This window comes from Oryctolagus cuniculus, chromosome 3 (assembly GCF_964237555.1).
Source record: "Oryctolagus cuniculus chromosome 3, mOryCun1.1, whole genome shotgun sequence".
Lineage (NCBI taxonomy): Eukaryota > Metazoa > Chordata > Mammalia > Lagomorpha > Leporidae > Oryctolagus > Oryctolagus cuniculus.
Genome location: NC_091434.1, coordinates 83,891,021 through 83,916,818, shown reverse-complemented (window position 1 = coordinate 83,916,818; position 25,798 = coordinate 83,891,021). Strand labels below are relative to the sequence as shown.

The window sequence follows — 25,798 nt, the reverse complement described above, 5'->3', positions numbered from 1 at the left end:
TGCAAGATACAGTGGGGTCATTACCCAGATCTCCCAGGGTAGAAACAGGTGTTGGGGATGATGGGGACCACCTGCCTAAAACACTCTAGAGCACTCTAGATATTGCAAGTGATTGTGAACTACTTCAAAGATTATAATACTATCATCTCAGTTCTTAAGGCACAGATGGAAGTACCTCCAGTTCTTATACAGCATGCAAGGGTGATGCTGTGGTTTGTGCTTGGGGCTTCCAGCACTGTGAGTTAGGAGATGTAGAGGGAACTTTTTCAGATTGGGTCTGGATTTTTCATGGACTGCTGCTGGTGCTAGCCCCAGAAGTTGAGGGGAAACCCCCCTGGATTATGTAGATTCATTTTCGATTATCTTAATATACAGAAGATCAGCTTAGTATACCTTAAGTAAGGATTTCAACAGTTTGTTCCCACACAGAAACATAAAGTGAAAAATAATAGATGATTTTTTTTAAATGATGATGAAATCAGATCAGACCTATTGTCATGTTTAATCCCAGTGAGAGTCAAGTTGGGAATTGATAATTTCTTTTTTTTTTTTTTTTTTTTTACAGAAGATCAGTTTAGTGTACATTAAGTAAAGATTTCAATCGTTTGCACCCCCATAGAAACACAAAGTGAAATATACTGTTTGAGTACTCGTTATAGCATTAAGCCTCAGTGTACAGCACATTAAGGACAGAGATCCTACATGAGGAGTAAGTGCACAGTGACTCCTGTTGTTGACTTTACAAATTGACACTCCTGTTTATGGCATCAGTAATCTCCCTATGCACCAGTCATGAGTTTCCAAGGCTATGGAAGCCCCTTGAGTTCTCCGACTCTTATCTTGTTTAGACAAGGTCATAGTCAAAGTGGAGGTTCTCTCCTCCCTTCAGAGAAAGGCACCTCCCTCTTTGAAGACCTGTTCTTTCCACTGGGATCTCACTCACAGAGATCTTTTTGCCAGAGTGTCTTGGCTTTCCATGCCTGAAATACTCTCATGGGCTTTTCAGCCAGATCCGAGTGCCTTTAGGGCTGATTCTGAGGCCAGAGTGCTATTTAGGACATCCGCCATTCTATGAGTCTGCTGAGTATCTCACTTCCCATGTTGGATCACTCTCCCCTTTATTTATTCTATCGGTTAGTGTTAGCAGATACTAGACTTGTTTATGTGCTCCCTTTGACTCTTAGTCCTTTCATTATGATCAGTTGTGAACTGAAGTTGATCACTTGGAATAGTGAGATGGCATTGGCACATGCCACCTTGATGGGATTGAATTGGAATCCCCTGGTATGTTTCCAACTCTACCAATTGGGGCAAGTCAGCCCGAGCATGCCCCAAATTATACATCTCTTCCCTCTCTTATTCCCACTTTTATGTTTAACAGGGATCACATTTCAGTTAATTTTCAACACTTAAGAATAACTGTGTGATAATTACAGAATTAAACCAGTCATATTAAGTAGAACAGACAAAAAAAAAATACTATGAGGGATAATGTATTAAGTTGTCCATTAGCAGTCAGGGCTATGCTGATCAAGTCACCATTTCTCATAGTGTCCATTTCACTTCAGGAGGTTTCCTTTTTGGTGTTCAGTCAGTTGTCACCGATCAGGGAGAACATATGGTATTTGTCCCTTTGGGACTGGCTTACTTCACTCAGCATGATGTGTTCCAGATTCCTCCATTTTGTTGCAAATGACTGGATTTCGTTGTTTCTTACTGTGGTATAGTATTCTGAAGAATACATATCCCATAATTTCTTTATCCAGTCTACCATTGATGGGCATTTAGGTTGGTTCCAGGTCTTGGCTATTGTGAATTGTGCTGCAATAAACATTAGGGTGCAGACCGCTTTTTTCTTTATCAATTTAAACTCCTTTGGGTAAATTCCAAGGAGTGGGATGGCTGGGTCGAACGGTAGGGTTATATTCAGGTTTCTGAGGAATCTCCAGACTGATTTCCATAGTGGCTTGACCAGTTTGCATTCCCACCAACAGTGGGTTAGTGTCCCTTTTTCCCCACATCCTCGCCAGCATCTGTTGTTGGTAGATTTCTGTATGTGAGCCATTCTAACCGGGGTGAGGTGAAACCTCATTGTGCTTTTGATTTGCATTTCCCTGATTGCTAGTGACCTTGAACATTTTTTCATGTGCCTGTTGGCCATTTGGATTTCCTCTTTTGAAAAATGTCTATTGAAGTCCTTGGCCCATCTCTTAAGTGGGTTGTTGGTTTTGTTTTTGTGGAGTTTCTTGATCTCTTTGTAGATTCTGGTTATTAACCCTTTATATGTTGCATAGTTTGCAAATATTTTTTCCCATTCTGTCGGTTGTCTCTTCACTCTCCTGACTGTTTCTTTTGCAGTACAGAAACTTCTCAATTTGATGCAATCCCAATAGTTGATTTTGGCTTTGACTGTCTGTGCCTCCCGGGTCTTTTCCAGAAATTCTTTGCCTGTGCCAATATCTTGAAGGGTTTCTCCAATGTTCTCTAATAACTTAATGGTGTCAGGACGTAGATTTAGGTCTTTATTCCACGTTGAGTGGATTTTTGTGTAAGGTGTAAGGTAGGGGTCTTGCTTCATGCTTCTGCACGTGGAAATCCAGTTTTCCCAGCACCATTTATTGAATAGACTGTCCTTGCTCCAGGAATTGGTTTTAGATCCTTGATCAAATATAAGTTGGCTGTAGGTGTTTGGATTGATTTCTGGTGTTTCAATTCTGTTCCATTGGTCTATCCATCTGTTTCTGTACCAGTACCATGCTGTTTTGATTACAACTGCCCTGTAGTATGTCCTGAAGTCTGGTATTGTGATGCCTCCGGCTTTGTTTTTGTTGTACAAGATTGCTTTAGCTATTCGAGGTCTCTTGTGCCTCCATATGAATTTCAGCATCATTTTTTCTAGATCTGCGAAGAATGTCTTTGGTATCTTGATTGGTATTGCATTGAATCTATAAATTGCTTTTGGGAGAATGGACATTTTGATGATGTTGATTCTTCCAATCCATGAGCATGGAAGATTTTTCCATTTTTTGGTATCCTCTTCTATTTCTTTCTTTAAGGTTTTGTAATTTTCATCGTAGAGATCTTTAACGTCCTTGGTTAAGTTTATTCCCAGGTATTTGATTGTTTTTGTAGCTATTGTGAATGGGATTGATCTTAGCAGTTCTTTCTCAGTCATGGCATTACTTGTGTATACAAAGGCTGTTGATTTTTGTGCATTGATTTTATATCCTGCCACTTTGCCAAACTCCTCTATGAGTTCCAATAGTCTCTTAGTAGAGTTCTTTGGATCCTCTAAGTACAGAATCATGTCGTCTGCAAAGAGGGATAGTTTGACTTCTTCCTTCTTGATTTGTATTCCTTTGATTTCTTTTTCTTGTCTGATGGCTCTGGCTAAAACTTCCAGAACTATGTTAAATAGCAGTGGTGAGAGTGGGCATCCCTGCCTGGTGCCAGATTTCAGTGGAAATGCTTCCAACTTTTCCCCATTCAATAGGATGCTGGCTGTGGGTTTTTTATAAATTGCTTTGATTGTATTGAGGAATGTTCCTTCTATACCCAATTTGCTTAGAGTTTTCATCATGAAAGGGTGTTGAATTTTATCAAATGCTTTCTCTGCATCAATTGAGATAACCATATGGTTTTTCTTCTGCAGTCTGTTAATGTGGTGAATCACATTGATTGATTTGCGAATGTTGAACCATCCCTGCATACCAGGGATGAATCCCACTTGGTCTGGGTGGATGATTTTCCTGATGTGTTGTTGTATTCTATTGGCCAGAATTTTATTGAGGATTTTTGCAACTATGTTCATCAGGGATATTGGTCTGTAATTTTCTTTCAGTGCTGCATCTTTCTCTGGCTTAGGGATTAAGGTGATGCTGGCTTCATAGAAAGAATTTGGGAGGATTCCCTCTTCTTCGATTGTTCTGAATAGTTTGAGAAGAAATGGGATTATTTCTTCTTTAAATGTCTGGTAGAATTCAGCAGTGAATCCATCTAGTCCTGGGCTTTTCTTTGTTGGGAGGGCCTTTATTACTGTTTCAATTTCTGTTTCAGTTATGGGTCTATTTAGGTTTTCTGTGTCTTCATGGTTCAATTTTGGTAGATTGCATGTGTCCAGAAATCTATCCATTTCTGATAGGTTTTCCTGTTTGCTGGCATACAGGTCCTTGTAGTAATTTCTGATGATTCTTTTTATTTCTGTGGTGTCTGTTGTTACATTTCCTTTTTCATCTCTGATTTTATTGATTTGGGTCTTTTCTCTTCTTTTTTTAGTTAGTTGGGCCAATGGGGTGTCAATTTTGTTTATTTTTTCAAAAAACCAGCTTCTCGCTTGGCTGATTTTTTGTAATGTTTTTTTGGATTCAATCTTGTTGATTTCTTCTCTGGTTTTAATTATTTCTCTTCTCCTACTAGATTTGGGTTTGGTTTGCTGCAGTTTTTCTAGGTCCTTGAGGTGCGCTGAAAGCTCATTTATTTGGTACCTTTCCAATTTCTTGATATAGGCACCTATTGCTATAAATTTGCCTCTCAATACTGCTTTTGCTGTATCCCATAAGTTTTGATATGTTGTGTTGTTGTCTTCATTTACTTCCAGAAAGTTTTTGATTTCTCTTTTGATTTCTTGAATGACCCAGTGTTCATTCAGGAGCATGTTGTTCAGTCTCCATGTGTTTGCATACTTTCTGGGGTTTCCTGAGTTGCTAATTTCCAACTTCATCCCGCTGTGGTCTGAGAAGCTGCATGGTATGATTCTAATTCTTTTAAATTTGCTGAGACTTGCTTTATGGCCTAGTATGTGATCAATCCTAGAGAAGGTTCCATGCACTGCTGAGAAGAATATGAAGTCTGTAGATGTAGGGTTGAAAGTTCTGTATATATCTGTTAGATCCATTTGGGCAATAGTGTCAATTAAATCTGCTGTTTCCTTGTTGATCTTCTGTCCGGATGATCTGTCTATTTCTAAAACTGGAGTATTGAAGTCCCCCAGTACTATTGTATTGGAATCTAAATCTCCCTTTAAGTCCCTTAACATATCTTTTAAATAGACCGGTGCCCTGTAATTAGGTGCATATACATTTATAATAGTTACATCTTCCTGTTGAATTGAACTCTTAATCATTATATAGTGTCCCTCTTTGTCTCTCTTAACAGTTTTTGTATTAAAGTTTATTTTGTCTGATATTAATATGGCTACACCTGCTTTTTTTTGGTTTCTGTTGGCATGGAATATCTTTTTCCAACCTTTCACTTTCAGTCTGCATGCCTCTTTGTTAGAGAGATGTGTTTCTTGTAGGCAACAAATAGTTGGGTTGTGTTCTGTGAGCCAGTCAGCCAAACGGTGTCTTTTAACTGAAGAATTCAGACCATTAATGTTCAATGTGACAATTGATACGTAGTGACTTTGCCCTGCCATTTTCCCGGAAATATTTTCTAGTATATGCTTTGAGCTTCCCATGCTCTTTTACTGGTAGGTGTTCTTCCTTTCCCTTCTTTCATATTGATGGCCGTGTTTCTGTGTTTCTGAGTGTAGCACATCTTTAAGTATCTTTTGCAGGGCCGGACGAGTGGCCACAAAGTCTTTCAATTTCTGTTTGCTATGAAAGGTCTTTATTTCACCTTCATTCACAAATGAGAGCTTGGCAGGATATAATATTCTGGGCTGGCAGTTGTTCTCTCTTAGCACCTGTGCTATGTCTCGCCATTCCCTCCTAGCTTGTAGGGTTTCTGATGAGAAGTCAGCTGTGAGTCTGATTGGAGATCCTCTGAGAGTAATCTGACGTTTCTCTCTTGCACATTTTAGGATCTTTTCTTTATGTTTCACTGTGGTAAGTTTAATTACCACGTGTCGTGGTGAGGATCTCTTTTGGTCATGTTTATTGGGGGTTCTATGAGCTTCCTGTACTAGGATATCTCTGTCCTTCTCCAAACCTGGAAAGTTCTCTGCTAGTATCTCACTAAAAAGGCCTTCCAATCCTTTCTCTCTCTCCATGCCTTCAGGAACTCCTAGAACTCGAATGTTGGTTTTTTTAATAGTATCCTGTAGATTCCCAACAATATTTTTTAGGTTTCTAATTTCCTCTTCTTTTCTTTGGTTTGACTGTATGTTTTCTGTGCTCTATCTTCTAAGTCCGATATTCTCTCTTCTGCTTCACCCATTCTGTTTTTAAGGCTTTCTAATGTGTTTGTCATTTGATCTATTGAGCTCTTCATTTCATTTTGATTTCTCTTGACTATTACACTTTCCTGTTCTACTAGTTTCTGAGTTTCATTTTGACTCTTCCTTAAAATTTCATTTTCACGAGAGAGATTTTCAATCTTGTCCATTATGGATTTCTGTAGTTCAAGGATTTGCTTTTGAAAACTTCTAAATGTTCTTATCATAAATTTTTTGAAATCCGTATCTTGCATTTCTTCTATCTCATCATCTTCATACTCTTGGCTTGGGGTGTTTTGCTTATTTGGAGGCATCATAGTGTCATCATTGATCTTGCTCCCTCTATTTCTGTGTTTGTTACTCGGCATAGTTAATTCTTCTTGCGTCACTGTGCGTTTTTTTTTCTTTTCTTTTTTTTTTTTTTTATACTGTGTCCATGTTAAGTGGACTGCCTGCTGTTGGAGGAGCCTTGGAGGCTTGAGATGGGTGCGGCCTGAGAGCTCTGCCTGGTTCTTCCTGGTTAAGGGTGTGCAAAGGTGACACCCTCAGGTTATGCGTGGTAAATCTCTCTCTTTTTATTTATTTATTTATTTTATTTATTCAGGGGGTAAGTAACACCGGCTGTGCAGAATTGATGGTATTTAGCTTCCAGTCTTTGGCTCCTCTGGACTCCCACTGGGTTGCCTAGGCTACTGAATTGTATTGACTCAGTTCCTTAACTCTCCCCCATTGATATGCAAATCCAAAGAGGAGGCCTGCTCTTTGTCTCTTGGGAATTCTTCAAGCCTTGCAGCCTTGTAACCTTTGCAAGGTTAGGGGGAAGAGAAACCCCGAAGCTTTTTTTTTTCCTTCTTTCCGGTAGTGAGTTTGCTGCACTTTCCGGCCCCCCTCTAGATTCTGACCCCCGTTTCCCCACCAATGTCTCGGGTTATTGAGCTCACCTCCCCTTCCAGCGCCGATGTGTGGACTCGGAGCCCTGAGCGTCCCAAGTCTCCCCGCTGTTGTCTGTGTGGCATGCACTCCCCTTGGAGCACTGTCGCGCAGACCCTGGGGCTTCTGCGGCTGGGTCCCGCGACTTGGCTTCCGCGCGGTGGGCGACCTTGTTCTCCCAGTAGGTCCTCCGATTCACACCTGCTCCATCCAGAAGGGTTTCCCCTGCAATTTTTTTTGGTTCTATTTTCTGCGGCTACCGTAACTCCCCTTTTATTAAACTAAATTTTCCCGGACTATCGGTGCGCGCCCTCACTATTCCGCCATCCCCCCCTGGATTATGTAGAGTGAGTGAGCACAACTCTGGCACATATGCCCAGGGCTCTCACAGTTGTAAGATGCAGGGGTGTGCTCTCAGCTTCGTAACTTGCCTTGATTCTGGCTCTGGTCACTTCTGGTAGCAGAATTATTGGGTGCTGTCTGCTGAGTCAGAGCATATTTCAACATGGACTGTGCCACATCCAATTGAGACTGAAACTTTGGGGAAAGTGAGAGGTGAGGGAGGCAGTATGGCTTCACTTTTTGGAGCAAAGTAACTGCTCAGACACAAGTAAGCTCCTAAGGCTGGACTTGGAGTCGCTGGGGACTGTGGAATTTTCCTTCAATTAAAGGTGCTGCTGTCAGGGCACAATGGCAACTTCTTCCTACCTCATCTGGGGAAGATGGCATTTCCCAGGCAGCAGCCAGCTGCATTGATGCAGGATTGGCTGGCAGCACGGCCAGCATATCCGCCTTTATATTCCCTTTCCGCACTGTCCCAGGGTCTCTGTTCTGTCACTTGTTAGCTGAATATTTCTGTCAGTCATTCACATGGGAACATGGTACTTCCTTTGTTTTTTTGTTATCTTTTAGTGGTTGAGGTCAGTGTGGCTTCTCACTATTCAGCCATCTTGGGTCTCCTTGTGTGGTTGTTTCACATGTGATTCACCACTCCCCTGCTATGACCCCAGTGAGGCTTCTGGGTTCCTCCTGTCTAAGTCTCCATGCCATTCCCAGAACATCAGGATCCATCTTCTGCCTATCATGAGTCACCTCTGGTTGGGATCCAGCATCTATCAGAATCTCAAGTGCCCATGGTTGCAGCTGAAGCTCCTAGAGATGAGACCACAGTCATGCTTGCATGACAAGATGATGTGAAGACCACAGATTGGAAGCTGTGAGCTTGAGGAGATTTGAGATCTATCCTGCTCTTTCCTCAGAGAATGAAATCAGGTCCAGAGATGTAACAGACTTTCCTAAGGTAACGCAGTTTGAAACTGAGATGGACTAGAACAGAGATGTTCCTCCACTACTCCACCAGGCATGAAAATGTCACATATTTATCTATGGAAAGGTGACTTGTACTCCCCTCCATCTAAAAAAAGCATTAGAGGCAGAATTCCATCAAAGAGGAAGGCATAATCACATGGTGTAGAAAAAGATAACAAGAATAAGAGGCATTTGTTTGAGAATGTGGATGGGGAGATCTCAATATTAAAGAAGTTACCCAAGACTGCAATACTAGATTCTTAGATCTAGCTCTGGGTTTCATGGAGGCCATGATGAAAATGAACACACTTGGAGTTCTACAGCCCTCTTTTATGTGAGCATTTGTAGTTCATCATAAAAACTTTATCTAAATGTTATACTTTATGCTAAATAATGAAGTTATCAGTGATATTATAATAGGCAGTGTCTGTAGTAATAGTTTTACAACAGATATAGGATTAACATTAATTCTTTGAGGGATATAATATGAAATCGTGATTGTGTCTAATTCAGCAATTCTTGGAGGACTTAATGAGTTAGGGTTTGGGTATGTACAGTTCTGCTAACATGATTTTACCCAGCGATAGTTTAAAATCTTTAAAGCAATAGTTCCCAACCATTAGTGTGAAAATGATTTAACTGGATTTATTTTTTAGTCAGGTTTACTGGCCTCTCCCAACCTCCACCCCTCATTATAGTTTTGCTTATCTGCAATGCAATTTCAGAACTTGAAAAAATTAGCCATTGTTTCTGATACAGGTGGTCAGGGGTACATATTCTGAGAAACACCAACCCAAAAGGAACATTGTTTTTGTGACACTTAGTCTTGTCTCACCCCTTTAAATATAAATTTTCTTAACCTGGTTTGTGATATGCAGCCAAGTCTGACATTAGTGTCTCTGGAGAGAGCTGTATGGTACAAAGTTTCTGGGTTGTTGATTAAAAATAATTTCTATGATTTATACAGTAGGCACAGAGAGAGCAAAAATGGTATTTGCTTAATAAGATCAAACCCTTGAGAGGCAATGGGGGCTAAGTATTAAAAGAGTCAAGGAAACCTGGAAGAGGAGCCGATAGACCAGGCTGAGAACTCTGAAGCTAACTTTGCTGCTTTCCCACTTCCCAAGGGCTTCTGCTGTGCATGGGGTATTAGTGGTCAACTTTGCTACCCTTTTCATGGGAAAACCTTAATCAGAGTTCATTCTGAATCAGAGAAGTAAGGTTGACGTGGCAGTCAATAGGACTCATGGATAAGGCTTTTAGGGGCTGTTGGACCCCTGAAATTATACACACGTATTTTGTGTGTATAGTTCCATGTGCTGTGTGTGTGTATGTATGTGTGTGTGCAAGGAGATTCCAATTAAGACTTTCATCAGATTCTCCAGGAGCCTATAATTGATGCCCAAGTGCTGTGAATCACTGCGTATTTCTGGTGCAGCTCTTTACTCTCCATGTTGAGATCTGTGAGTCCCCACTGCACTGCAGCCTCAGATCAGTTAGGAAACAGCCTCCTGGTGACAGCTGGGTCACTAAGTGTCCCTCCCTCCCCAGGAGCCATCTTCCCTGCCTAATCTGAGGATTATGGTCACAAAGCTGTCAGGCTTAATTTCGACAAACTGTTTTGGGTAATTAGTCCCTTTTAATTGCTCATGGAAATAATAATTTGAGGTGACAAGATTATCATAAGCTGCTTGTTAATGGGTTCTACAGGGTCAAGAAAACACCACTGAGATAGCTCTGACCTGTTCTTTTCCACCTTGGGCATTGCCCTGGAAATCCAGGAAGAACGGTAAAGTGACAAGTACAGAGCTTTGGTTTCCTAGCATCCTCTGCCAAGTGACGGATTAAAGGAGGACTTTCAACTCTCCCTGCACTGCCAGCCCATGTCAGGCTTCACAGACTTGCTGATCATTAACTTGAAAGGCACAGGGAAGTTTCCAGCTCTTCCATTTGCTTGTTTACCTGTTTCAGCCAAGTTGCTTTTACAACCCAGTGAATTTTAAATAAATAGGGTCCTACTGATGAAATACTTGACTCAGCTCAAGTCAAATATGTTCATTGCTTTTCACTTCACTGAACAAGAGGGTCAGTTTGACCGACAGGGCAGAGCAGGGTTGCCTAAGGGTTCACCATGTACCCGCACAGGGGAAGAGTGGATGGAAGGGACAACTCGCCTCAGCACTTTAGGAAGCAGGGAATTGATTGGCTCTTTACAAGTGTGTCATACTGGGCCATTTGTTTGACCTCTCTAAACCCTCATTTCATCATCTGTCAAAAAGGAACAAAAACAATACCTAGTTCATGGCACAGCTATGAGGATTAAATAACATCATAAATGCCCACAGTGTAGCAAAAACTAAACCAAACAAAAAGATAACACAATTAGGAGAAAATATTTGCAAAACATCTATTTGATAAGGTTATGAGATATCCAAATTACATAAGGAATCCAAACAACTCAATATTAAGAAAGCAAATAGCCCAATTAACAAATAAGTGAATGAATTGAATAGACATTTCTCAAAAGAAAACATACACAAGCCAATATATATATGTAAAAATGTTCAATATTGGGACGGTACTGTGGCTCACTTGGTTAATCCTCCGCCTGCGGTGCCTGCATCCCCTATGGGCACCGGGTTCTAGTCCCGATTGCTCCTCTTCCAGTCCAGCTCTCTGCTGTGGCCTGGGAAGGCAGTGGAGGATGTCCCAAGTGCTTGGGCCCCTGCACCCACATGGGAGAACCGGAGGAGGCGCCTGGCTCCTGGCTTCGGACCGATGCAGCACCAGCCTTAGCGGCCATTTGGGGAGTGAACCAATGGAAGGAAGACCTTTCTCTCTGTCTCTCTCACTGTCTATAACTCTACCTGTCAAAAAAAATGTTCAATATCACTAATCACCAAGGAAATGCAAATTAAAACAACAATGAGGTGTCATCTCACACCTGTTAAAATGGCTGTTTTAAAAAGAATGAATGCTAACAAGTATGGAAAAACAGGGAACAAGGGAACCCTTGCATGCTATTGGTGGGAATTAATACGCCCATTGTGGAAAACTATATGGAACTTCTTCAAATAACTAAAAATAGAACTAGTATATGATAAAGTTAGCTCACTTCTGAGTTCATTAGAGGTCTTCAAAAAGTTTGTGGAAAATGTGTGCTATTAAAAGAAAAAAAAAACTATGCAGGATTTTAATTATTTTGGTACCCAAATAACTTATCTTTTAATTCCAGTTTTCATGAAGTTTTTGAATACCCTTATGTTTCCAACAGAATTTAAATCAGTATGTCAAGGGAAGTATGCCCTCCATCCATTGTAGCATTATTCAAAATAGTCAAGACATGAAATCAATCCAAATGCCCATCAATGAATAAATGGATAAACAAAATATGACATGTACTCATGTGCACAATAGAATGCTCCTCAGTCTTTAAAAAGAAAAAAATCTGTTATCTGTTACAACATGGATGAACCTGGGGGCATTATGTGAAATAAACCAAGCACAAAATAATAAGTACTGCTTGATTTCACTGATATCTGGATTCTAAAGAAGTCAAATTCATAGAATTAGAGAGTAGAATAGTGGTCATCAGGGACTAGGTGGGCAAGCTGAGGGTATGGGGAGATGTTGGCCAAATGGTACAGTTTCAGTTAAGAGGAATAAGTTTTAGAGACAATTGTACAGCATGGTAACTCCAGTTACTAATAACATATATTACAGAATCTCTAGAAGAGTAGATTTTAATGGTTCTCACCAACCAAAAAAATTATAAGTAGATAAAGAGATGGATCAGTTAATGAGCTTGATTGAATATTTACACAATGTATGTGTATGTCAAAACATCACGTCATATCCCATGAATATGTGCAATTATCTCAATCAAAAATAGAGTCAAGGATAGCATGTACTATTATAACTGTACTACACTTCTCCCCAAATCCAGAACATACAAAAAAGCCTAAAGTAGGAGTGATGTAAAATAAGGAACTATTATGCTCATGTCCAACTCAATCTTCATAATCTCAAACCTTGTTAATGTAGACACACCTAATTTCCACATGCACTGAAATTCTTCTGAAAATGATGAAGATTACCCCACTAGGATCAAGTACAAGTAGTTGCAACCAATTTCAATGTGAATAATCATATCCCCTGAAATCACAGATTTGATGTGAGACTGACAAAGATATGGAACCCAATTTTTCTCTCTAGCTTTAATGCAACAGGCCAGACACTACCCTCCTGGCAATGTTTCAATCATGAGAATTTCATTTTTTTAGAAAAGGTTTTGTTCCTTTTCCTCTATCTTATTTTTCATAAGATCCTATTCCATTTTTTAAAGAAATTGTTAATCCATTTGCTCTTTCGTGGAGCTGATTTTCATGTTTAAGCTTTTTATTTCATATATTCCTTATCAATTTTCATGAAGATCAATGCTCACCTCTGTGGGTATTTCCTAGCTCAGCATTCCCTATCTCCTTTATTTAGTTTCCTCTTCAGCAAGTGTTGCAGCAGGCAAACTCAAATGCACCAAAATGCAAAATGTCACCTCAGGAATAATGGCTAGCACTCCAGTTATAGCCTTAAATAGGAAGAGCCTTCTCTAGGAATGAAATAGGGTAAAAGGCTGAATGTTGTGTGTCTTGGATGGCAAATATCCCTCCTTGTTCTTTCTTCAACATAATGCTTTCCTGAGCCTTAATCTAATCAATTATGGAGGAAAGGGAAAGGAGGTGTGTCCATGGTAAGTTCAGTTATCTTATTTAAATGAAATGACTGGGGGACTTGTATAGAAATAGAAATTACAGAAGACAAGAGAGTTCCTGGGCTGGCGCCATGGCTCAATAGGCTAATCCTCCGCCTTGCGGCTCCGGAACACTGGGTTCTAGTCCCGGTCAGGGTGCCAGATTCTGTCCCGGTTGCCCCTCTTCCAGGCCAGCTCTCTGCTGTGGCCCGGGAAGGCAGTGGAGGATGGCTCAAGTGCTTGGGCCCTGCACCCCATGCGAGACCAGGAGAAGCACCTGGCTTCTGGCTTCAGATCAGCGCAGTGCACCGGCCACGGCGGCCATTGGAGGGTGAACCAACAGCAAAGGAAGACCTTTCTCTCTGTCTCTCTCTCTCTCACTGTCCTCTCTGCCTGTCAAAAAAAAAAAGGGAGTTCCTGGATTTGTTTCTAAATTAAAGAGTACAACACAAAGTACATGTACTGTGGATGTTGGGATGTTTGGCTAATGTTTTCATAAAAAGAAATACACTCATTTGTGTCAGTCATCTTGTTACTTGCTCTTCCAGCTGCTGTGGTCTGTGTGACACTTCTTGACAGACTTGACTGTGACCAGATCAACTTGCCCCATGATGTCCTGGTGGAGTACCAGCAACGGCCTCAGCTTCTAATCTCCAACTTCATCAAACAGCGGCTTGGACTTCGAGAACAGACATCCTAACTGGACAGCCCAACCCTCCCCTTCATATGTGTAGCTCAGGTTTAACATCAAAACGTCTATTACGTGTGGCATTTTCATATAGTTTTCATCCACACACTAAAATCATAACAGATTTTATGAAATCCCTTTATCTTAAAAAAAGAATTTATTATAAATGAATTTAATACCCACATCAAATTAAATTCAAATTTCATTTTAGAACAAGTTAACTAAATCAGCCTAATAATTAACATTTGAAAACTCCTAGATTGTGACATTTGGAGTTTCATATGCAGCACTAATTAAGCTCACATCAAAATAGATCAGCCATTTGTAGATACAGTTACCAGTCACTGTTTCTGAAATCAATCCAGAAATTCATGTTCGAACATTGTCAGGCACTTCTAGGTGTTGGATAAGTGACAGAAATTGATCATGCACATTCAAAATATTTACCAAAAAAAAGTGTAAGTGCAATGTAGGTCTATATGGAAGAATTATCCTTAGGGAAATATGTTCATACTTCTTTTTTACCCCTGTGTGATTTCAGCACATTACAGAATAAGATGAGAGGTTTACATTTGCCTATGTTTGTGATTTTTTTTTTATCAATGAATATAACAACTCTGAATTACATTTATTTTCAAATGAAAACCCTCAGTAATTCAAGGAAAGATCATTTTCTTTAGAAAGCACAAGTGACTAAATTTCCTTCTGGCAATCTTTTATTCTTTTAAGGAAATGTGTTTTGAGGAGGCTGCATATTTCTTTTAATTTCAACATTAACCAAATAGGCTGAGGAATTAATACCAATCAAACTTGAGTGCATGAGTTTGAAGTGATTCCTTTGGATGACCTTGAGGCAGATCTCATTGAGACACTGCCCTTCCCCTGCTTTCTGTGATTTCATTCCACCCTGGAGGCTCTTCTGAATCTGACACCCTTAGTGGGTAGAAAGAATGGATGGTGGATGAGTTTGATGGCTTGCAAATTTGTATAGGATGTAATGCTATATACATGTGTGTATATGGTTGAGGCTGAAATAAACTATAATTCAAACTCTGATGCAGACTGTGTAGATCCTGGGACCATTGCTACATCTGGTTGAAGGCACAAGATTCCTTGGTAGACAACAGATTCTACATTGATTATGAACTGTCCTTCTGTACAAGGAATGGTTTTATCTTTTAAGCAGCAACAATAAACAACCACCTGAGAAGTGAATCTGTTTGTGAACTTGCTTTGTCTATGGAAATGTTTAGAATGTAGCTTAAAATATGTCCCAATAATTGACAATCATAGCTCAGAGCTTCAAATAAGGTGGAATAACACTTGTTTTCTGGAGGGGTTTTAATTTTGTTTCATTTTTTAGACCTAGCAGAAACAACTTCAGAGTGGTTCCATAAGCTCTCTATTTGAATGCTTACTATCTGTTCATGGAAAATCATGTTTACTTTCCCTTTTACTATGGGAGAAGAGAAGAAAGGAGTGGGGAGACCATGAGAGACAGAACAGTGAAATAGTCAATCCTCCCCTCAACTCCTGACTTGAAATGTGTGTGTGTGTGTGTGTGTGTGGGCGAGTGGTTGTGGGTGTGAGTGTATTTGTGTGTTTCCCTCACTGTTATTTCCTATTTTAGTAAATGGTAGCAGGTTGCACATGCATGAAACCCTGGGGAATTCCTTTAGCAATTCTTTCTCCTTCATTCCCACTCCCAACCCCTCACTAAGTCCTGTGAGTTGTTTCTCCTGAATCATCCCCCAATCTGGCCATTTCTTTCCAATTCCTCTGCACCCCTCCTAATCCAGTTCACTGCTGCTTCTCCTCCAGACCACTGTATTGGCCTTGCACCTGCTCACCCTATCTCCATCCTTGAAGTTTGATTGGGTTATTCTCTAGTTCCAAAGCCCTAATGATGGCCTTAGAGTGAGGACCAAAGCTGTCAGCACATCCTGTGAGCTCCTGCATTCACTACTGGGCCCCATGGGCAGTGCAGTCCTCTAGCCCACTCTCCTCCCCGCCCCCCACCCCCTGCCATGTGTCAGTTCTCCTGTCTCATCACTAGTGGTTCCTCAGTTGTACTCAGGGCACAAACTGCAAAGGCACAGCCCTTTAAAACAGGCTGCTTAAAAATCCATCTTATGAGAGTGCGCGGCCATGGGCCCAGGTGAGGCTGAGATCCACCCTGATCACCTACTTGTGTGCTCTGGTTCTGGGCCACAGGCAGACAGGAGCCTTTTCCTGATTTATGCTGTGGGCGTTTTCATGTTCACGTCCCTTCTCATTGCAAGGCCTTTTGCTGTCCACTAAAGTCCTTCACTTAACTCCTGCTCATGGTTTTAATCTCAACTCAAACCTCCCTTCCTCTGGAAAGAATTCCTTCTCCTCCTCAAACCAGATTTCTCCCAGCCTTGCTTGTAACCTCCCACAGCACCCTCTATTGCCTTTTCAAAGTACTCATCACAGCTTGCAGTTATGTCATGATTTGGTCATAATTTAAATAACTGGTGTCTAGACCGAAAGGATCTCAAGGCCAAAGGTTATACCTGTCCTATTTACTGATGTACCTCCCGCCCCTACCCCAGCACCTAAAATACTGTTGTTCACACTGGGTACTTGTCTAATAAAGAATTAACCCTTTTCCAAGCATGTCCCTTGTCCACTCTCACTATATCACCCACAGTCTTTATTCAGTCCCTCGTCAGCTCTCCCTGTCATTCCCACTACATCTCACTCTGTGGGGAAGAAAATCCCCTGTTCTATCCATGAATAGCTGTGGGGTGACCAGAATCTCATGCTTTCTTTCTCATATGCTTTCCCTTGATCAAAGCCAAACCTCTTCAGGTTTGTCTGAGTTTAGTTTTCCCCTCATCACTCCTTTCTTACTATTTCCTTTAGAACTAGAGTTGCACGAGGAAAAGATGAATTTGCTCTCACTCTTATGTTGTGTTGATGAACGTTCGTCTTTCTTGATGCTCTTGAGTTGTGACTGCCCAGTTCATCCTCATTTGGCACAATTATCTCCTTTACAGCCAGGGCAGTTTCTCCTCTACAGTACTAGCTGACTACTGCATCCTCCAAGAATGGGGATCCACTTTTCCCTTAACCTGTAACCTCCCTTCTCCACTCATTAGTTCTTGACTTTCATGAACAGCCTTCCAGAAACAGAAAGGCATGTTAGTATGTTTTTGCTTTTGTTCATATATTCATGGCAAATACATGTGTCCTTCCTGAAAAGAATCAAAGATGGCTTACAAGCATAAATAAAACACAGAGAGACAGTAAATGTCACAACTAAGTGTGAAAGAGAAGGGGAGAGCAAAAGGACAGGGCAGCAGTTGGTGCAAGCCTGAAGCTGGTCCCAAGATGCATCCGTAGAGTCTCTGCTTCAGCAGCAGGTGGACCTCCAGCTGGCTTTGAGCTGCCTAGTGGTCACCTCATGAAGAGAAAAGAATCTCAGCATCTCTAAGGTAAAAAACGTGGACTGATGATCAGGAGAAGAATAACTAGTCTTGATCCTAAGAGGCTACCGTGTGGAGAGGAGTTGGGGAATGAACCCAGAGGGCGTGTCTCTTGTGCGTTTGCTCTTGTGCTTATCAACACCATGCACATTAGGATCACCAGTGTGATTTTTCAAAAGCATGATTTGAAGTGTTGTCCATCTCAGCAGAAGCTCTGGTCACGTGCAGCCTGAGTCTAGAGGCACTGATTGGAAGGACAGGGTGGTGTGTGGATCCGGCAGGTGCTCCTCTAGCTGAACTTCAAAAGCCTTCCTGCTGGAAAAGCCACTCAAAGATCAGGTACTTTTACTTAGCTCTTATTCCTCAATGCCAAGAACAGTCTTAATCAGTTTATATCCCCTGCAGATTGCACAGTGCTTTACACATAGTGAGACTGAATGAATTACTTATGTATATATAATTGTATAAAATTTACGTGTGATCAATTAACAATGACATGCAATTAGAAGGTAGTGATTTTTTTTAAAAAATTGGTAGAACATTTTTAAGCAATATTCCTCTATACAAGATGGTTTTTTGGAGTTAAAAATTCTCAAGAACTATCCAGGGAGTACAGGTTGAGAAACATAGTGCTCAACTTATTATCTCAGCTGACTTTTGGGCATCATATATGTGATGGAATTGAAAACTTGTGTAAAAGACAGATAAATGGCCTCTCTTCTTTGCCCCCAACTTCCTAATCCCATCAACCTGTCATGGAAGGAAGTTAAAATTGTCAGACACATAGTGAGTTTCATAAAGCCATCTTGTTCCTGTACATAATTTTGTGTGCTCTAGATAGATTCTAAGTAGATTTTCTCGAGGATTTGATCTGCAATCTACACCTCAGGGTTAGAACTAAGTAAACTCATCTTTAATTGTTAAGGTTGCCCATTGTCCCTTTTAAAATGAAATAAGCTGTATTTTTTTTTTCTTTCCTCAGTCCTCTGGGACTTTCTCCATCTTTTAGGAGTCCTCAAATGATAGCCAGTAGCTCTGCAATCTAATGCATCCTAAAATGAATAACTGAAAAACCTTAGGATTTGCAGTCTGCTTCATTACTCACTCCTCAACAATTTCCCTCATTTATAATTTACTTTTCTACACCTCCCAAACAGTTGTCATTCAATCTAGACTAGGCTTGATTTAACATTTATTTTTCTAAAAATTGAGCATAGCAATTTTCTCCTGAGAACAAAAGTCCACTACTAAGTCATTTTTTCCTCTTGAAACTTTAAACATGGTTTAAGTATTATTTTTATAAGTATAAAGCTGTTTAAAAATTACTAGGAAAAAATTACTAGGCAAACAACCTAGAATCTAGTATCATATATTTTGTAGAGGATTAGTCTAGAATTACTCTAACAAAAGGTGGTAATTTAGGATTGTATCTACTTATATTTTTCTAAATTTGTAAAATTTCTCAGAAAATCTATTGTTCTCCACATAGCTTAATCATAAAGGTACACTTACATGATGTACTGTGAGTGTTTCCAAGTTACAGAAATTATCTGGGTCATCTCACTGTGCCCCACCTTCTGGTAGAATGAGAAGAACGCAGCTTAAAAAATCTGGATTCTCAAGACAAGTGTTTGACCTAGCAGTTAAGATATTGATTGGGGTGTCTGAAACCCCTATCAGAGTGCATAGGTTTGATTCCTGGATCCTTTACCTATTCCAGATTCTTGCCCATATACACACTTGGAGGCAAAAGGTGATGGTTCAAGTAGTTGGGTCCCTGCCACCCACATGGGGGATCTGGATTGAGTTCCTGGCTTTGACCTGTTTCAGCCCAGCTATTGTGGACATTTGGGAGTGAATCAGTAGATGAGGCCTCTCTGCCTCTCTCTTGCTATCTCAAATAAATAAAATAAAATCTGGATTATTCTTTTTTATTTTTAAATCACTTTATTTTTCATCAGTGTAAACTACTTTGCAATTACATTTTTTCCCAAGATTACACCTAAAAAAATTATCAGCCTCCAGTTACTCTGGTAAAGTGATGAGCTATGAGTACCTGTCTCCTACTCAAATCTACATAAACTTCATTGTCCTACCATCATTGTTATCTGCTTCCTGCTACTGAGATCTCAGAGGGCTCACCCTCTATAGGGTTGATCCCATAATTGGCTGATGGTTGCAATGCTGTGGACCTGCTCCATGTAACAAGAAAAGAACAAAACAAATATGTTTACAAAGGATCTGTTGTCTGAAAACCACAAGCTAGATGTTATAGAAAAGCTAGACATAGTCACTTCCTTTAAGCAATTTCCAGTCTAATGAGTTTGAGGAACTAAAACCAATGTGTCGATGAATATAGTTCAATGATAATCTAATAGATATAAATATGTGTTGTGAAGGATCAACAAATAAATCCATGGAAATCTGAAAGGGTTTCTTGAACAAGGTGAATATTTGTAATGAGCTTTATTTAAGGTTCAGAATTTTGATAGAGACGCTGAGGAAGGAGTTGACATCAAAGGGAAAGGCATAAAACAAGAAAAAGGTGGAAAAAACATGGGGCCTATGACTAGAATAGTGAAGGATATTGGGTGGCTGGATATGGAAAGGCAAGTTGGAGGTCTATTTTGTGGGGCTCCAGAAATCAGGTTAAGGAGATTGGAACTTACTGGCTAGATAATGGGTAGACACTAAAAGAGGCAGAGCAGGAGTAATCTGAAGTCTGTTGGGAGCAACTAGAAGGAGAGGGAGTAAGGTTGAGATAAGGACCGCTGACAGAAATCTACGCCTGATTGTGTGTGTGTGTGACTAAGACTTGGCCAACTCCAGTTCACAGCAGGGAGGGGGATAATGATCACATATGGATTAAAGATGAGACCCCCCAAAGACTTCACCTTCTTATTGATCAGCTCCCCTACTTTAGAAGGTCAGTGACTTCAAAATTGCCTAATTAGCCAAGTAGTTTCCAAAATTTAGAATAAAAATTTCCTTTTCTTGTGAAGATTATGTGTTTCCCATCTTTTGTTAAAAGGCTAAGGAGAGTTCAAATATGACATAGTTCAAGCAGTAGCTGTGGGAGAGAATGGCACGTGAGGGCTGATGAGTGAGAGATGTCAGTGATGTTCTAAGTGCCTATGCAGATGAAAGTTTAATGCTTTATGGCTAATAAAAGTTATCTTTCCTCAAAAAAGATATACATAAAATTCAATCAGTTAAAAGGTAAATTCTCAATGAAATTCTGTTACATGTTACAGCACAGATGAACCTTGGGGACATTATGCTAAGTGAAATAAGCCAGACTCAAAAGAACAAATGCTGTAGGATGGCTCTAAAGTGAAAGTGCCGAGGGCACTCAAATTTATGGAGAAAGGAAGTAAGATGGTAGTTACCAGAGCTTGGAGGAAAGAAGAAGCAGGGGTTATTTATTGTTTAATGAGTACAGAGTTTCCATTTGGGATAGTGAAAAAGTTCAGGAGTTGGATGGTGGTGATAGCTGTCCAATATGTGAATGTATTTAATGCTAATGAGCTGTATGTACAAAAAGGAGAATATGGTAAAATTCATGTGTATTTTATTTCAGTAATTAAAAAATTTGTTTGAAAAGCAGAAATAGGGAGAAGGAAAGGAAGCAGGGGAGAGGAAGGGAAAGAGCATTCCCATTTCCTGGTTCACTTCCCAAATGCCTGCAACAGCCAGGACTGAGTCAGAACTGAGCCAGGACAAAGCCAGGAGCTCGGAACTCAACCTGTGACTTGTGCCACCACCTGCTACCTTCCAGGATATGCATTAGCAGGAAGCTGGAATCAGGAGTGGAGCCAGGTTTCAGATGCTGATATATTGCATGTGGCATCTGAAAAGGCATCTTAATCACTATGCCAAACCCCATTGCTACAGTCATTTTTATTGTATTCCTTCTGTAAGGCTCAATGAGGTCTGGTTTGAGGCTTTTTATAATACCAAATTCTAACAGCAATTTTCCTCAAATTTTTGAAATGCATTTATTGATTCAGTCAATTTATATAAAGAATTCATTAAACCTTTACTTAATACATGCTAAACTGATCTTCTGTATATAAAGAGAATTGAAAATGAATCTTGATGTGAAGGGAAGGGGAGAGGGAGCGGGAAAGGGGAGGGTTGCGGGTGGGAGGGAAGTTATGGGGGGGAAGCCATTGTAATCCATAAGCTGTACTTTGGAAATTTATATTCATTAAATAAAAGCTAAAAAAAAATCTTCACCAAAACATATATATTACAATAACTTCATAAGGATTACTTGAAGGTTTTAAAATAAGATGAATGATTTAACAGAGAGGATATACCATATCTCTTAAAAGGACAGTTTATTATTATTAAAATGTCAATTTATCTCAAAATAAAACAAATTTAAGAAAACTGCAATTAGAACCCAATGGGACCTTATTTGGAATTTATTAAAACAATTATATATTTTATGTGATGGGAAAGAAGCAATTAAAAAAGATTTGCCCTAACTGTTGAAATCTTTACTTAATATATGCTAAACTGATCTTCTGTATATAAAGAGAATTGAAAATGAATCTTGATATGAATGGAAGGGGAGAGGGAGCGGGAAAGGGGAGGGTTGCGGGTGGGAGGGAAGTTATGGGGGCGGAAGACGTTGTAATCCATAAGCTGTACTTTGGAAATTTATATTCATTAAATAAAAGTTAAAAAAATAAAGAATTCATTATTAGTTTTCTAAAAAATTTTAACTGTCAAATAAAATTATACTATTTATGGGGTACTATATATTTTGATATATGTGTACATTGTGTAATTTACTTATTTTTACAATGTAAGCACATGCTACATAGCCTGATACTCATGAATGGTGGTTGACATTTCTACATAGGATTCTCTTTTCCACAGGAGGAGCCAAATATTGAAGGACATTTCTTGGTGAGTGAAGAATCAGAGTCTAATAGTTGGGTACCAGCAGAGAGCCTGTTAATTTACTATTCTTATTTTCAACACAGGAACATATCTATCAACAAGGCCTGAATCTCAGCATTAGCCAGTCTAAGCACTCTTGTTCAAGACAGTGTAGCTGACTAAAGTTATTTTTTTAAAAGCATGGTTCAGGGGCTGGTGCTGCGGTGCAGTGGGTTAATGCCCTGGCCTGAAGTGCCAGCATCCCTTATGGGCTCTGGTTCAAGACCCAGCTGCTCCACTTCCAATCTAGCTCTCTGCTACAGCCTGGTAAAGCAGTAGAAGAAGGCCTGAGTCCTTGGGCCCCTGCTCCCACATGAAAGACTCGGAAGCTCCTGGCTCCTGGCTTTAGATCAGCACAGCTCCAGCCATTGCAGCCAATTAGGGAGTGAACCACTGGATGGAAGACCTCTCTCTCTCTCTGTCTCTCTCTCACTCTGCCTCTCCTCTCTCTGTGTAACTCTGACTTTCAAATAAATAAATAAATCTTTAAAAAAAAAAAAAGCATGGTTCATCAGAGTCAGAATGCAGTGGGAAGATATGGCTAACACATCAGTAGCTATCAGAAAGAATGATTAAATCTAAAATATTTATTGGAGAAAGGAGAAGACAGACATACAGAATATTTCTACAAGATCAAAATCCATGATTTAAAACAAAATCTGTGTGCCTCAGTCCCATATGTAATATCTTTGGTATGAATGTTTTGGTGTCTCAATGACAGTGGAAGGGCAACTAATACAGCTATTTATCTTTTCAGGTAGTCATGGCACATATGGGACTCTGTGGGATCAAAATTCATTCCCAGAGGAGGAAAGAAAGTCGTAAGAAATAGAGACAATAATAAGAAAAGAATGAAAGGAAATACTGAAGGGAGATTAGAATGGCAGGAAGACCATTGTGAAACTATGCCATGTGAAAGGCTCTGTGGAGGATTCTGTAAGATGGACAGCTAACATACCCCAAAGGGCTGCAAGCATGTACAAAAGCCATGTGAAATATTTTTGGAAGAGAACAAAAACATTTTAAAGAAAAAAAAATATAGGAAACTTAATCCCATGTTGTGTGTGACCTGAGCCAATCCTAGCTAGCCTGGAGGCTTGGACTCAAATCTCATGTATACCCTGGGCCTTATGTCAGGTGAGTAGGGTATGGGAACTATGACCCAGAAAAGAGTCTGCCCACAACAGCAGCAGATTCTCAGGAATCTGGTTTGTCTCCACCTGGTAACCAGTGGGACCAAATGTGGAATTTCCTAAGAATCTAAACTCTATGTCCAAATCAGGATTGGAGTTTAAATTTGCTTTACGATTCAGGAAACCCCATTTTCAAATATATATAGAAAATTTATCCATGGAACGAGATATCCCTGGCACTCCTGTCATAATAAATGTAAAACCTTGTGAGGAAACAGACACACCCAGGTGACAAGGGATTCTCACAAAACAGCCAGTCTCATTGAAGATGAGTTCATGACAGGAAGTCATGGAATAAGCAAGTCACAATATTTGTGAGGCACAGTTAAGTGACACAAGGTATTAGGAGGATTAGACCCAAGAAAGTGAGTTATCGAAAAGAAACTTAAAATGCAATAGCTAAAGAAAACCTTTAAAATACTTAAGGCTAGAATAGAAGAATGAGAATTGCACAAACACAAGATTACTTTGAATGATGACATTGATAATAGCACAGCACTAACCATGTGTGAAGCACTAACCATGTCTCCTAAATGCATTGTGAATATTAACTCATTTAATGATCACAATGACACTGTTATCAATGCATTGTGAGGCATTAATACTTTCCTATTTTATGGATGAGGAAACTGGAAACAGAGAAATTCAATAACTTGCCCCATGTCACAGATGTAATGAGTCACAGAATTGAATTTTGTACAAAGGCATTCCTTATCTAGAAGACAGGGTCTTAAGCCCTATATGACACCAAGAACCAGATTTTATTTCCAAGTGAAATTTCAAATTTAAAAACAAAATTCAGTGTTCAGCATCTTGCATATCAAATTGCCTGAGTTTAAGTCCAAGTTCAACATCTGACTCCAGATTCCTGCTAAAGCACACCTTGGGAGGGACTTGTGAAGGTTGTCAAGTGGTTGATTCATATGGGAAACTCAGGTTGAGTTTCTGACTCCTGGCTTCAGTTTGGTCCAGATCCAGATGTTGTGGGTATTTGGGGAGTCAACCAGCAAATGGAGATCTCTTTCCCTCTTCTTGTCTGTCTGATTCTCTCTCTCCCTGCTTTTCAAATAAATAATATTTTGGGGCTCATGTTTGTGGTGCATCAAGTTAGGCCACTGCCTGCAACACTGACGTCCCATATGGGTGCTGGCACATGTCTTGGCTGCCCTGCTTCTGATCCGGTTCCCTGCTAATGTCCTGGAAAAACAGCAGAAGATGGCCAATTCCTAGGGCCCCTCCCTTCCACGTGGGAGAACTGGAAGAAGCTCCAGGCTCCTGGCTTCAGCCTGACCCAACTCTGGTCATTGCAGCCATTTTGAGAGTGAACCTTTGGATGGAAGATCTTTCTGTCTCTGCCTGTGTGTCTTTGTAACTCTTTCAAATAAATAATCTTTAAAGAATATAATTTTGTTTAAAAATATTAAAATTACAAAAATGAAAAATTTTAATTATAAAGAATACTCAGCAAATGAGTTAAATGGAAGATTAGGCAGAGCTGAAGTACAGAATTAATAAAGTGCATAACAGAACTGAAAAGATCTGAGAGTACAATACAGAGAGAGATGGAAAATGCAAAAGCAAAATTAAGAATTATAAGAAATAAAGTGATAATATCCAATACATTTCTAAGAGAAGTTCCAAAAAGACAGACTAGAGAGAGCAATAAAGTAGCAATATTCAATATGTAATGACTAAGAAGTTTCTAGAATTGGTAAAAGCTCTGAATATTCAAGAAGTACATATAATTAAAGATAAGTCAGACATGGAAACAGTGCACAGAGACTTTCTAAGAAAACTTACAAAAGTGTTGAGTAGGAAAAAAAGGGAAGGTAGATATTCCCAACAAACGAACAACTAGATTTATAACATATCTCAAGAGAAACCATAGCATCTAGAAGAGTGTAGATTATCTAGAATACCGGCAGAATCTTGGGGGAAACACAGTCAATGTAGAATCCTATAAACAGGTAGAATATCATTCAAATGTGAGGGAAAAATTAAAACATTTTAAAACAATAAAAACAGTTCCCACCACTTTGAATCTTAGAAAAAAATCACTACTTAACAGATGGTCTTTGGTGGGGAAGAATTGACTAAGGAGGATGAGTAGGATACAAGAAGCAATAATGAGCAACAAAAGTGGTAAACACTCTCTGAGAAATCAATTTGGGGGCCAGCACCGTGACATAGTGGGTAAAGCCACCATCTACAGTGCCGGCATCCCATATTGGGTGCCAGTTCAAGTCTTGGCTGCTCCACTTGTGATCCAGCTCTCTCCTATGGCCTGGGAAAGCAGTAGAAGATGGCCCAAGTCCTTGGGCCCCTGTACTCGCTTGGGAGACCCGGAGGAAGCTCCTGGCTCCTGGCTTC

At 39.9% G+C, this 25,798-nt stretch overlaps 1 protein-coding gene across 1 annotated transcript in view; it reads left to right on the top strand.

Moving 5' to 3' along the window:
- The window catches only part of UPP2 (uridine phosphorylase 2), a 66,661-nt gene extending 51,616 nt beyond the window's left edge, over positions 1 to 15,045 (top strand). Inside the window, exon 7 of the mRNA XM_008258604.4 lies at positions 13,691 to 15,045. Within this exon, the coding sequence (XP_008256826.1) occupies positions 13,691 to 13,842 (152 nt within the window). The 3' untranslated portion in view covers positions 13,843 to 15,045. The remainder of the gene's footprint in view (positions 1 to 13,690) is intronic.
- Positions 15,046 to 25,798: the final 10,753 nt, after the last annotated feature.